At 57.6% G+C, this 13,109-nt stretch overlaps 4 protein-coding genes across 4 annotated transcripts; 2 read left to right on the forward strand and 2 right to left on the reverse strand.

Moving 5' to 3' along the window:
* Positions 1–163: 163 nt before the first annotated feature.
* On the reverse strand, positions 164–2,416 carry ACO1O0_009394 (DUF2264 domain-containing protein; the record flags this gene model as incomplete). The annotated part of the gene is made up of 3 exons (XM_083198743.1): positions 164–1,211; positions 1,268–1,489; positions 1,605–2,416. 3 exons carry the CDS (start codon positions 2,414–2,416, stop codon positions 164–166), a joined length of 2,082 nt encoding a protein of 693 aa, XP_083046478.1.
* A 650-nt stretch (positions 2,417–3,066) lies between these two features.
* On the forward strand, positions 3,067–5,594 carry ACO1O0_009395 (fungal specific transcription factor domain-containing protein; the record flags this gene model as incomplete). Its single annotated transcript, XM_083198744.1, has 6 exons — positions 3,067–3,073; positions 3,108–3,188; positions 3,243–3,931; positions 3,980–4,203; positions 4,262–4,980; positions 5,053–5,594. The coding sequence occupies 6 exons, from the start codon at positions 3,067–3,069 to the stop codon at positions 5,592–5,594; spliced, it is 2,262 nt and encodes a 753-aa protein (XP_083046479.1).
* A 49-nt stretch (positions 5,595–5,643) lies between these two features.
* Positions 5,644–7,080, reverse strand: ACO1O0_009396 (Six-hairpin glycosidase-like protein; the record flags this gene model as incomplete). The annotated part of the gene is made up of 1 exon (XM_083198745.1): positions 5,644–7,080. The coding sequence occupies one exon, from the start codon at positions 7,078–7,080 to the stop codon at positions 5,644–5,646; it is 1,437 nt and encodes a 478-aa protein (XP_083046480.1).
* A 2,690-nt stretch (positions 7,081–9,770) lies between these two features.
* On the forward strand, positions 9,771–10,538 carry ACO1O0_009397 (lysozyme; the record flags this gene model as incomplete). Its single annotated transcript, XM_083198746.1, has 1 exon — positions 9,771–10,538. One exon carries the CDS (start codon positions 9,771–9,773, stop codon positions 10,536–10,538), a length of 768 nt encoding a protein of 255 aa, XP_083046481.1.
* Between the last annotated feature and the right edge of the window lie 2,571 nt (positions 10,539–13,109).

The raw sequence follows: 13,109 nt of genomic DNA on the forward strand, positions 1-13,109 counted from the left end.
AGAGAAATGGGGTGGACGTAGCTGGGTGGATATTCTCAGACATACTCGGTGCTTCAGAATTTCGTGAGTATCTTACTTGAAGCTGGCATGGAGACAGGGAGCAGTGCTCAATAGCATATGGGCGCAGAGCTGCGTGAGATGGCAGGCTTGGGATTAGAGATGACTACGTTGACTGTGGCCTGGCAAAGAGCTTGAAGTGAGAGCCATCTAGGGAGATGCTCGGTCGGTCCAGCCACCGCCTCTTCAAAGACTTGCCCCTGTCTCTTGAACCCCCATTGGCAGCAGTTGATATGGAAAAGTAGTATCCTATCAATATCACCTCCTTGCCAGCCTCGATACCGCCTCCCATGCCGTGCTCCACAACTGGTATCAACGTCCGCTGGCATGCGAGATTGGTGTTCGAGTCCGGTTTAAGCGCACATGACTCGGCCTTGACTTTGAGGTTCTCCCAGAGACTCTCGCCAACGACGCCGCTGGCTCCAGCTGCGGATAAGACGAGTGTCGAGGTTCCCGATTCGATGACCGCCTCGCATCCCAGCTCCGCATCCTCGGGCAACTCGCTGATGCTTGGAAGATTTCTGCCGTCAGACGTTCGCCGGCCGGAGATCGCAAACCCTCCCTCTGTAGTGTGTAGCGTGCGCAGGGGCTCGTGGATTTGGATGCGGTGTATGCGGACGTGCCAGTCCGGCCAAGGGTCCGAGGGCGGTATGAGAGTCGTACGGACAGACACGGACTTGTCACCCCAGGGATACCAGCTGACACTCGCCGCGGTGACGGGCGATGCCCCTGGGACCTCGACTGGCAGGAAACGGACTGACTCGCACTTCCACTTGACGGCCCACGTCTCTCTCCCATCCCGGCTCAGGGCCAGGGTGTTATCCGGGGCGATCTGCTGTATCAGGGGTCCCGTGGGGACCGAGAATGCAAAGGCGGACGAGTAGGCAAACTTGCAGTACTTGGCCTGGGTGGCCTTCATCGGCCAGCCGACGAACTGGCCGGGAGACAGCATGAAGTGGTGGTTCCCCCTGGGGTGGTTGCACAGTATCTGCTCTGGCGCGGGAATGACGGCGCTGGAGGGGTCCAACTCTGGGTAGGGTTCCTCCTTGGCGCTCCAGAAGCTGCTGTCCGCGGCTAGGCCAGCAACGATGAGGGTCTTGAGACACCAGTAGGGGGACTGTGGTGAGTTGTAGTCCTCGCTCATGTACATGTTCCTAACATTTACAGGTCAGCAGTGGACGACCATGTTTCTCTTGGAAGAGGCACGCACGGGTAAAGCCAGCCGATGTTGAGAGTCCCGTCGGGGTAGAAGATATCGTCTGAGTGAGATGCCCACCACCTCATGTGTCGCAGGAGGAATCCCTTGATGGCCCCGGGCTTTTTCAGTGGCCCCTTCATGCCAGGCACGTCGGCAATGGCGAGTGCTGCAAAGAAACCACCGCAGGCAAAGCGGTACGTCAGAGAACGCCCGAATGGTATGGCAGCCCCTGGTCTGTCAGCAGGGTTCTATTACCCCTTCTTTTCACGTGTTTTCATGCAGCTTCATACCGGATGTGTCAAAGTACAGCCAAAAATCGGCTCCAAAGTCGCGTGCCCTCTGCCGATACCTCTCGGCTCTCTCTGGATCCAAGTCGGATGCGAACCGCACGTAGAGGAGCTGGCTGAACTGGATGGCAAAGCTCCCAGAGTAGTAGTCGGCCTGCCGTCCAACACCGATGGCGTCCCGCCTTCCCGTATCCTCACACGCCTGGAACTCTGCTTCGGCCTGCTCTGGCGTCAGCCATGGGCCGTCGGCAGACCATCCGTCGAGGCGGTAGAAGGAGTCGAGTAGGTCCAGGTCAGCCGAGATTTGGCTCTCCACACTGTCCAGCGGCTCACCCAGGGCCTTGACCAGAGCAATGTTGGCGAATACACGGAACCAGCGCCAGTTGTTGTTGGGCATGGGTTTGCAGTTGAGGCTGCGCAGCCAGCTGGCAATGTTTGTCTTGGCCCTCTGGTCGACATGTCCGAGGATGCGGTGCGGTGCCGCCAACAGGGCGAAGGCTATGATTTCTGCCTCGACCATGCGCTGGTCAATGTCGTCCATGGTGCCCCAGTAGTCTGGGTGATCGGGGTCCGTCCCCGTGACGAAGCCGTCTATCCATGGCTGGACGACGTCGTCGATCTCGGCGGTCAGCTGGTCATCTGTGCCCAGGTCCCGGCCGAGGAGCAGGGCCCCGACAGCCCAGAGCGGCCTCGCAAAGCCTTCCAGCTGGGCAGCCGTCTCATCAAAGTGCGCAGCCGTGGAGGAGGGGATGCGGATCCGGCCTTTGCCAGCCGAGAAATGTGGGCCGAGGGGCCGGAGGAGAGCGAGGGTCGCCCGGATGAGATCGGAGCGGCTCCGGAAGGGGTTGTCGGAGAAGCCAGGTAAGGGGGGCATCTTGTGGTACTTGTTACGTGCGTGGTGGGAATCGCCAACTGCGGTTGGGTGCCGTGTGGTGGCCACTGGCAGGGAGTTAGGGACGAAGAACCTGGTTCTTATTGTCCCGTGGCCTTATTTCAGATCAGCTGTCTGGTACGGTTCTTTGAGATGCCGAGCCGATCAGTCGACTGAGGATACCTATTGATACACAGACTGGCGCGAGTAAATAAGACTGGAGCGGTAAGGGAGGAATCCACCCACGGGCATCGGGGGAAACGACTCCGGTCATACTTATTGTCGTTCCCCGCATGTGACTCCCTGTACCCCAGACCCCAGACCCCAGACCCCAACGACCCCAACAGGTCCAGCATGATGGAGAAGCCTCTGCCATGCATTTATTTGAGCAGCATATCCCCGCCCAAAAGCCTCCGCGTCAATCGCCGGCCGTGGGTTGGTACGCTGCCCGATCTAATCGACTCTGACATTGTCAAGAAACAATGGATCACGATATGAGCGAGACGCCCAATGTGGGCACGGAGCCGACTACGGACCAGCAGCCCACAGAGCCCGACTCTCCCTCGTGCCAAGGCTGTCGACGCCGAAAGCTGCGCTGCTCCAGAGAGAAACCCATCTGCTCCCATTGCAGGCGTCTAGGTGATTTTCTCACGATGGACTGTATGTTGGCTGGTGGAGCTCATGCCTTTGCCAGATTCACCTTGTGTTTATGATGCCAAGAAGAACAAGCCCGGGATCAAGGCCGGCGCAGTGGGCAGCCTGAGCCGACGTGTTGGTGAGTCCACTCTCTCCCAGCGAGGTATGTCTATGTACTAATCGCCTATTGCAGAGGCACTGGAGAATGCACTCCTGGAAAAGACGCAAGAACCGAGCTGCTGCCATCATGCGCACGCCAATAGTTCCAGTCCAGTCTCCGGATCGCAAAATGTGGTGGAAATCTTGTCGATGCTCGCCGCCGAGATTCAGAAGCTCAACTCGATGCCAAAGCCGACATGGCAGCCCCTTTCTGTCGAGACTCCCATACATGCCACCGCATCGCCCTCGACCTCGCAAGCGTCAAGCAGGCACACCGGCCAAAGACGCGACAGCACCTCACACGCAAATCTGGCGAGGAAGCGACGGCGGGTGGACAGCTGTGGAAACCCCAATGTCGACCTGTTGCTCCCGCTCGAGGAAAACCTGGACAGCTCCACGACGAGTCTGCCGCCTGCTGACGTGCTGGAGGACATTATCAACATCTACTTTGACGTGATCCAGCCCTGGATCCCCATCCTCCACGAGACGCAGTTCCGGTGCCGCATCCAGGAGCAGGACCAGCTCCCGCAGCTTGTTGTCATCCTACATGCCATGGTTGTCTCGGCAGTCCGCTTTGTCAGTAGTAATAATGACGAGACCAGGATGACGGCAGAGCACATGGAGCGGTGGGCAGCGCGATCGCGGAGATTTGTGGTGCTGACGTCCATGGATGGTCTGTCTGTCGAGAATCTACAGGCCCTGATTATTGTTGCGTTTGACGATGTGAGTGAGCACTCCAAGTACCTAGGGATGGTGGTCTAATCATGGCAGATTGGGAACGGGGAGGCCTCCAAGGCATGGTCCATCATCGGCTCTCTGACTCGGACGGTGGAATATCTGCAGCTCAGCGTCGAGTCGGATCCTCACGGCAGCGAGCCTCTGCTGAAGCCTCTTCCGACCATCCCAGGCCCAAAAGACTGGACCGAGGAGGAGCAGCGACGGCGAGTCTTTTGGAACATCTTCTGCCTCGACAGGTTCTGCTCGGTGACGACGGGGTAATTCGCTGCTCGTTTCTGTATGAGGATACATAAATGCTAACACCACCATCTTTAGCTGGAACACCAGCCTCACATCCGACGACGTCCAGCGCAGACTCCCTGCAGATGGAGGGCTGTGGCACAAGGAAGAGGCTGTGACAACGCCCTACTTTGGCATCTGGGACCGGTCTGTGGCCAAGATTGGAAACTCGATCGCCTTTATGCCTGCGTATCCCAGCCCAGAGCAGACGCAGGATGCGCCATCCGCTACACCAGCCAGGCCAGGTGTCCAGGCGAGGTCCAGCACGGTCGACATGACCACCGTCGGGGCCTTTGCCTACCGCATCGAGGCGACCGAGTCCCTCAGCAGGACCACGACCTACTTCCTCCAGCAGCGCATCGACTTCCACGACAGGCAGCAGGTCAGCGACTGGCTGACGCGGTTCAAGGAGCTCGACCTCCGCCTCGTCCACTGGAAGATGTTCCTCCCCCAGCGCTGGCGCGACTCCAACATCTCGCGCCAGCCCGCCCTCATCAACATGGACCCCAACCTCACCCTCGCCCACGTCACCCACAACACCTCCATGATCCTCCTCCACCAGCGCATAGCCTACCCGGACCCCCTCTGGTCGGGGAGCTTCAAGCTTCCCAGCTTCTGCAGCGCCGAGACGTGCCAGGTTGCCGCCGTCGAGACCACCACCATCACGCAAAAGTACCTCAAGTACACGCCCGCGTACAGTCCTGTCACGAACCAGTACGCCTTTTGCGTCTTTATCAGCGCGAGGGTGCTTCTCAGTGAGTGCTCCGATTTTATTTTTTTCTTAATAAACATTGAAATCTCTCAAGCTCGTCTCTGACAATTTCTAGTCCACTGGCGCCACTACAGGACAGATCTCGCCCCCGAGTTCTGGATCCTCATCGAGGCCCTGGATGAGATGGCCAGGCGCTGGGCGGGACCTGTTCTCACACACAGGGCGTCACAGTCACTGGCGGGGAAGTACGCGGAGCAGCTGAGGCTGCTTCACTCGCAGTGCGAGTCGGATGCGCAGTTTTCCATCGACGTCTTGGGGTACTCGACTGGCATGGTCCAGGGGGCACCCTCGAGTCCCTTCTTCCCGGTTGCGCAGCAGGGCGACATGAGGGGTCAGCACTTGTCTGAGCATGTCGGCTGTGAGAGCCAAGGGGCCGACGGCAATGTGCCAGTGCCAGACCTGATCCAACAACAGCCAGGGCTCACGCCAGGGGCCGACATCCACCCCGACAAGCTCTCGGCGATCTCACACATGCTGATGGACGAGGACTTTATGGCCATGGACAGAATCATCAGCCTGGATGACATGATATTCACAGCCCCGGAGATGGGCGGGAGCGGGTTGCCATGGGCATCCAACGGGGATGGCCAAGTTTGATCCAGGGTATTGTTCAGATGTATTAATACCGTATCGTCTATATAGGCTCCTATACAAGCCCCATCTTGAGCAGCCTATTGCCAAACTCGATGAGATAGTAGTCCCCGTACACCAGCCCGTGGTTCCAGTACCGCTTGTGGTCCTTGGCGTTGTAGTTGGCCGTCGCATTCTTGAGGATGGCATCGAAGCGGCTCCCATTCTCATCCTCGACGGACACCTCACCCCCATCCAGGATAACCGTCCTCGCCTTCTCCCCCGCCAGGGAATAGTCCAAGATGTCCTTGACAATGGTGATGGCCATGCCCCGGAACCTGTCGCCCTCCTCGGGCCGACCTGCCCCAGCCAGGGCCTGCGACAGGACAAGCATCCCGTTGGCAGCAATGACTCCCGCCGACGAATCCCTCAGCGGATCTGTCTCATCCAGGATTGGCGCGTCAAAGTCCCACAGGGGCACATACCTCCCTCTCGTCCTCCCGTCCTCCCCAGGGACACGCACCTCGACACACGCGGGGGACGTCTCCAGCCTCAGGATAAAGTACTCGGCCAGCGCCACGGCCGTGTCCAGGAACTCGGTGTCGGTCGTCCAGAGATATGTCTGCGCGTACCCCATGATCCCCCACGCCTGGCCCCGCGCCCACGTCGACGTCGCGTGGTATCCCTGCCCCGTGCGCCGCTCCTTGACACTGCCGGTCCTGGGGTCAAAGTTGACGACGTGGATCGAGCTGAAGAGTGTTTTTCCGCTGCTGCTGCTGCTGCTGCCGCCAGCAACCCGGGGATCCAGCTCCGGACGGAGGTGCGTCCTGATGAGCGTCTTGGCGTGGACAGTCGCCGCGTCGGCGAGTGTTCCGTCGCCCGTCTGCGCGGCCGCATAGTACAGCAGATCGAGGTTGCACATGGAGTCGATGATGACGAGGAAGTCCTCGGTGGGGCTGGTGATGCTGACGCCCTGCTGCGAGAGCACGTCCCACGAGCGGATGGCGCCCACGGTGTGGCTGTAGCGCGTGTGCAGGGAGCGCGCGGCCGTGACGATGGCGTCGAGGGCGAGGCGGTCGTGGAGCGTCTCCCAGCGCACGCGCATGGACGGCTGGACCATGAAGGACATGTCGTGGGTGTCGGTGCGGCGGGCCGTGGCGTGGATGGGGCCGGCCCAGGAGGAGCCCAGGGAGAGGAGCCTGTCGAGCAGGACGGCCTTGTCCTGGTGGTGGCAGGGCACGGCATGGGGGAAGCGGATGAGGCGCTCGGCGAGGGAGTGGATGCTGCCGGGGAAGAAGCCGCATGTCCAGAAGTCGGCCTCGCGGAGGATGTAGGTGCCGGCTTCGGGGCCGGTCTGGGGGACGTACTCTGGGTAGGCCGTGGGAGGGTCGTTCTGGGCGAGGCCGTTGATGGCGGCTCGGAGGATCTTGGCGGTGATGTTGTCCTCGTAGAGCCCGGCCAGCTGGGTCCGCAGGGGGACGGACGGTGCATTGCTGGGTGAGGATGATCCCATAGTGGTATGCTGGGCTTGGTTGGTTTGGCCAAGGAGTGTTGAAGCGGGCGAATCACCACCTCCTGGGGCCTCTGCATGGGGTGCCATTGTGAAGTTGAGTCCCGGTCAATCTGTATTGTATCTGCCTGTTTTTCACAGCTCCCAGTACTGTCAATGCACAAGTCGGGACATCAAGAATTGAAAAGACCAACGGCGGAGCAAGTCACTTGATATGATTAATACCCGATGATTAATGTCGCCCCAAGTGGTCTCAGCCATCTGTGCCATACGTCCTCGGGGCAGCTGTCGGGGGGTTTTGTCCCGCTGCCCGGGCCCGGATTGCCCGTGTCTTGCCCCGTGTCTCGCTCCGTGCCTCCGGTCCTCCGGACGGACGGTTTCCCCATGAAGGATCCGGCGTATCAGAAATCCGATAATAGCAGTCCCCTTTCGGCTCATATCTTAGGGCGCGGACTGTTTTTGTGTATTATTTGTTGCAGTTGGCGGCATCTGCATATGCCAATTTGCTTCCCGTGAAATGTCCTTCGCCCCTGGGTGAGGAATTCCAATCGCGGTACGGAGTGCAGAGTACGAATACCCGTATTAATAATACTGCACAACATCTGAATATGGGATTTACTCGGAGCAGAGCACAATGTCAAAACTCGGTTCTCGTTCTCCACAGCCCAGCTCTACTTCCTGATGGCAAAGGGCGTATTCCTTTGCGAATGGCCGTCATTGACCCAGGGTAGCGGCATTATCGGCATTGGCCAACACTGACTTGCATCACAGGAGCCCGGCAGTGGCGTCACTGGCGTCACTGGCGTGGCTTGCATAATGTCGCTGTGGCCAAGATCCCGAAACTCCAAGCGAATCATACGGCCTTCTCGTTTGGGACACGCAGAGGAGACAAGGCCGGTTAGCCTCCAGGTGTCCCTGGGAGATTCTGCAAGGGACTTTGGGGGCCTCAGGCTTGTGGTGCCCGGCCAAGATGAGGGGAAGACGAGGGTCGAGATAGGCATTATGGACTATAGCCTAGGTGCTATGTACTATGTAGTTGTCGACGGGGCCGGGTATGAGGCGGAGGCTGAGACGGGCGGCTAACACATAGTATATTGCGCATAGGCTACTACTAGGAGTATTCGCATGACCAATTGGCCATGCCGTTCATCCGGTCGGCGACCTGGTGGGTTCATCGGACCCAGGGCACAACCTCTTTAACAGCTTGAAACTCGAACCCATCGACAGACAACAGCCTGGGAGGCCGGGCCAACGGAATGAGCCGACGATTTGTTTGGGCCCGTCGCATAGTATCCGTACTATGGATGTATCGGCCACACGTCGCACCAATCTTGGTCCGAGAATGGGGAATGGAGAAGGGTCAAGGTGTAATAATAATGGGGTCTCCTCCACAACCCTGGATCATCACGGCAGCTCCCGAATTAAGGAGGTGGTGGTGAATGGTGAATGCAGCGATAGCGGGGGGTTTCAACAAGATGCTCCACTTTGCGAGGTGCAGCCGCCAGCCATCCAGATGGCCCAGATGGCCCACGCCTTGGACAACGATTGCGTCCCTGGTGCCTGGACCATGTGGTGTTGTTGAGATGTATTTAGATGTCCCTCCATCTAGGCTTTATCAAACAGGAGCCGCCGTGCTTGAACCTTGACGTGCTGCACACCCACCAGCACATGCTAGAGTCCCTGAAGTCCCTGAAGTCCCTGAACTGCCGAGCGGAGAAGTTGAGATGCTGTTATCGCCAAGCCCAGTCTTCAAATCTACATAGTACTGGTAGGTAGTAGTACTAGTAGTATCTGTAGATACTAGGTAGGATGCAGGACATCTGATAATACGCGTCTGTTTACCAAGCGCGGCTGCCGGCATATTCCCTGGGCAGGGGGGCCCATGGCCGTGTTGGCCATCTCTCGTGGCCATCTCTCCCGGATGGCTACTTGTGTCATGCCGTAGCGCCTAGTCGTTGGCCATCCTTCCATCCTCCCAAAGCGAGCTTATATTCCAGAGTGTTATTACCGCGGCGGAATGTTTGAGTGCCGGGCGACTCCTAGACCTACATGATAGTGCTCGCACAGGACATAGCATATATACCAGTACTATGTGGACAACGGCACCAGAGAAGCTGCATTGCTACAGCTCACACGGAGATGCGCGACGCAGCTGGGGTGAACGAGTCTAGACTGCTCTCCAGCATCTTGGCAAACTGCTCGATATGCCTAGGCTGGCGGTATCTCCCAGAGCATGTCTTCAGGCGCGCCCTCGAACTGGTGCATTGAAACCGGCAACTGCTCAACTGTCTCGGCGCGTGGCCGCCCTGCCCGCACTGCCGCCGACGCAGGTTTGGCGTGGATCTCGGTTGTGCCCCCCATCTGGCCCCGTTTGGCCCCCGTCTGGCTGCGTGTGGAGGCGTTTCGCCCAGCCAGATCTACTCCAAACATGCCTATCTGGGCGTGGTGCGGAGCGCCACAGAGCATACCACCTCCATGCATCATGATGCATCCATGTCCCTTGTCATCGGCCGGTGCCGGTGCCGCCCTGGATCTCCTGGCCGACAGACACGGCTGTCGCGATTGCTTCAGCAGCGTCTTCGTCATATACTACTCGTGGACGTGTATTTAAGCAAAGTCCCGTCCCCTCGAATCAAATCATAATCTTCACCCATCATCCCACCCAACCCCCATCATCCCATCCATCCTTGACCATGAAGACCCTCTCCTTTGCTGCTGCCCTCGCCGGCCTCGCCTCCGTGGCCCAGGCCGCTGTCTCCGGCTTCGACATCTCCGGATGGCAGTCGTCGACTGACTTCGCCAAGGCCTACGCCGCCGGCGACCGCTTCGTCTACATCAAGGCCACCGAGGGCACCACCTACAAGAGCCCCATGTTCAGCTCCCAGTACACCGGTGCCACCAACGCCGGCTTCATCCGCGGCGCCTACCACTTTGCCCAGCCCGCCTCCAGCTCCGGTGCCGCCCAGGCCACCTACTTTGCCGCCAACGGTGGCGGCTGGTCTGCTGATGGCATCACCCTCCCCGGTGCCCTCGACATGGAGTACAACCCCAGCGGCGCCACCTGCTACGGCCTCTCTGCCAGCGCCATGGTGAACTGGATCGAGGACTTTGTCACCACCTACCACTCCAAGACCAGCCGCTGGCCCGTCATCTACACCAGCACCAGTAAGACCCCCTCTTTCCCCCCTCCTCCCAGATCTGCAACGCGACCGCCCCGAGGCCAGACCACTGACAGTATACGAACAGGCTGGTGGACCACCTGCACCGGCAACAGTGCTCAGTTTGCCGACCGCAGCCCCCTCTGGGTCGCCCGCTACGCCAGCTCCGTGGGGACCCTCCCTGCCGGCTGGGGCTTCTACACTATCTGGCAGTTCAACGACGCCTACTCCCAGGGCGGCGACTCCAACACCTTCAACGGCGACCTGTCCAGGCTCAAGGCCCTGGCCTCCAACACTGCCTAAGTTTTGACTCGTATGGCTTGGGCCGGGGGCATTTGCTATTTACTAGGTAGTTAGTTGATGATGAGCCAATGATGGACCGATGCTGCTGTGCCGAGTCGACGTGCACGGTATGGCGGCGTTGGTTGATGAATAAATACATGATCAAGTTATCACATTGAGCTGTATTGTATTGTGCCTGTTGTGTCTGTTGTGTTCTGTCTCGTAAATGAAGCGATGGTGACCATGATATGTGTGGACGTTGGATGCTGAGGGGTCTGCATGACCATGAATGGACCACACAAGTGCCACACGTCCAGTCCACTGCCGTAAATTCGTAATTCATGCCCCATCCGTATCACAGTTCCCAGCCCTACGAGGCTGAGCCGGCACATGGATCGCCATACGGAGCGATAATCATGCATCGCGTTTGAAAAACTGGGGATATCGTATCCCACCCGGGAGGGACATGCCCATCGCGGTAGGCGTGTTGAAGATCTCGCCCGACAGATCGTCACAGGAGCAACGATGATCCCTGTGGGACTCTAGATCCTTGGAGCGCATCACGATCGGCAGGGGCCGAGCAGTACGATGATGCCATTTCTGTTTATATCAGCACTGGAGATTTACTACTGCACATTTACAGGCCTTTAGGGATGCTCAACGCCGCTGCAATCCTCACTATTCTTCCTATTCTGCCATCAGAGTCCCCACGCGCCTCTGCCCATACATCTTGCGCAAAAACGCCCCCAGAGATGATGGCCGTCCTGCTGATTGCGTCGTCGCCGTGGTTCGCAGAGTGGCAGAAGTCGCAGATGAGATTCAAAGCTTTTCCAGTGCCGGAAGGCTAGCAGCACAGATCATATCTCTCAGTCGGTCTGGATGGCTAGGCGGCATCAATTCAAGGGCTCGATCAAGGAGCTTTCTCCCCTCGTGGCCGGATTCCAAATTTTGTATCAGCTTCATCTGGGTACAGTACCAGACGCCCAGCATGCTAAGCAAATGGAACTCAAGCTCGTCGCCATCTTCCATCAATTGGAGTGCTCGCTGGCCACATTGAATGGCGTTGTCAACATGGCCAGACGACCGAGTCGGATCTATTCCCTGATAGCGATGAGCGCGTTCATGTAACATGGCGCCATGATTGCAGAGAGCCGCTGCCTTCTGTTGCGCTGATAAAATGGTCATTTTGTTCGAGTTGATGCCTTTGTCGGCAACTGCAATGGCCTCTTCGAGGGTGCTTAGGGCGTTTGTGACATGATAGTAGTTCAAGAGGGATGGATGAACTCAAGATTGTGCACTCAAGATACCACTCATCAAGAGTATCCAAGACATCATAAGCCTGGTACCCGTATTCTATCGCCTTTTTCAAGTCATCGATGGAATCATCTTGCCCATAGTGGAAGCCTACAGTCCCACCCAAGGTGGTGAATATCTGGCCTTGGTCTCCACGGTTGGATGTTCCATGTTATCCGCTAACATCTGAACCGCAATACCTTTATCCAAATTAAGACGGCCGGGACTGTGTGCCGTCATGGTATCGAAGGGGGCGACTAGGTTGCTGAGCGTCTGCCACCATTTTTTCGAGCCCTTTTCCACCAGGTCTAACCATCTTTGCCGCAAGTCACACCTTATCCTCCCAAGAGCATATCTCCGCCCTCCCATTTTCTCACATTCTCCTTCTCCCTCCCTGTCTCCCTCCGGCTCACTTTCCATAAAACTGCACATCACACACACCGAGTTGCATATCCCTCACCATGTTCTTCCCGCCCCCGCCTCACTTTGTCGCCTCACTTTTCCACCCACCCGCATATCATTCACACGCCAAGTTGCACAGCCCCATTTCAGCTCAGCTGTGAGAAGCACGAACAGCCTTGTTGCGACAGGCTGTGCACCCCATCCTATATGAAAAGACCATGGTTAGATTTAGCATGATCTTGAGATTTAGACCTAGAGAGCATATACACTCACATGTTTTCGTCCGCTATATGATGTGCTGATACAAGAACACACCATATTGGGCATTCTAACTCTTTTGGCGCCATTTCCCTCATCATTTCTCTAACTATGCTGCGGAATAATTGATAGGCGGTGCTGGTTGGGATCGACCAGTACTCAGAATCTGGTTCTAAAAAGAACTTGCGAGGATGCGCTAACGACGTCCAAGAGACTCGTCTCTTTCTCGAATCATACCTCTCAGTTCTGTCCGATAACAGCATTACCCTTATGGCTACACCTAATGCGAGTCGACCTAAGAACTCTGAAAACTGGCCGACAAAATCCAGGTTCATTCAAGCTCTCACCAACGTGGAGACATGTGTCCAGCCTGGTGATTTTCTCTGTACTCGCTTCTCGGGCCACGGCGACCGGGTTCCTACCATATATAAGAACCTAAAAACGGCAACAGCTTTTGACGAGGTCCTATGTACCTTAGGTGAAGACATAAGAAGCGTTGAATTCGGCTCTATTCTCGACAGGCTTGTTGAAAGGTCCATCGCTCTGTTCGTGGTCCTGGACTGCTGTCACTCTGGCGGTGCATCTCGCCTCAGTTCTGATTTCAGAATTCGCTGCCGAAACGAGGATGGTTGGTGGAGG

This window comes from Amphichorda felina (genome assembly GCF_050947745.1).
Source record: "Amphichorda felina strain 45539 chromosome Unknown scaffold_9, whole genome shotgun sequence".
NCBI lineage: Eukaryota > Fungi > Ascomycota > Sordariomycetes > Hypocreales > Bionectriaceae > Amphichorda > Amphichorda felina.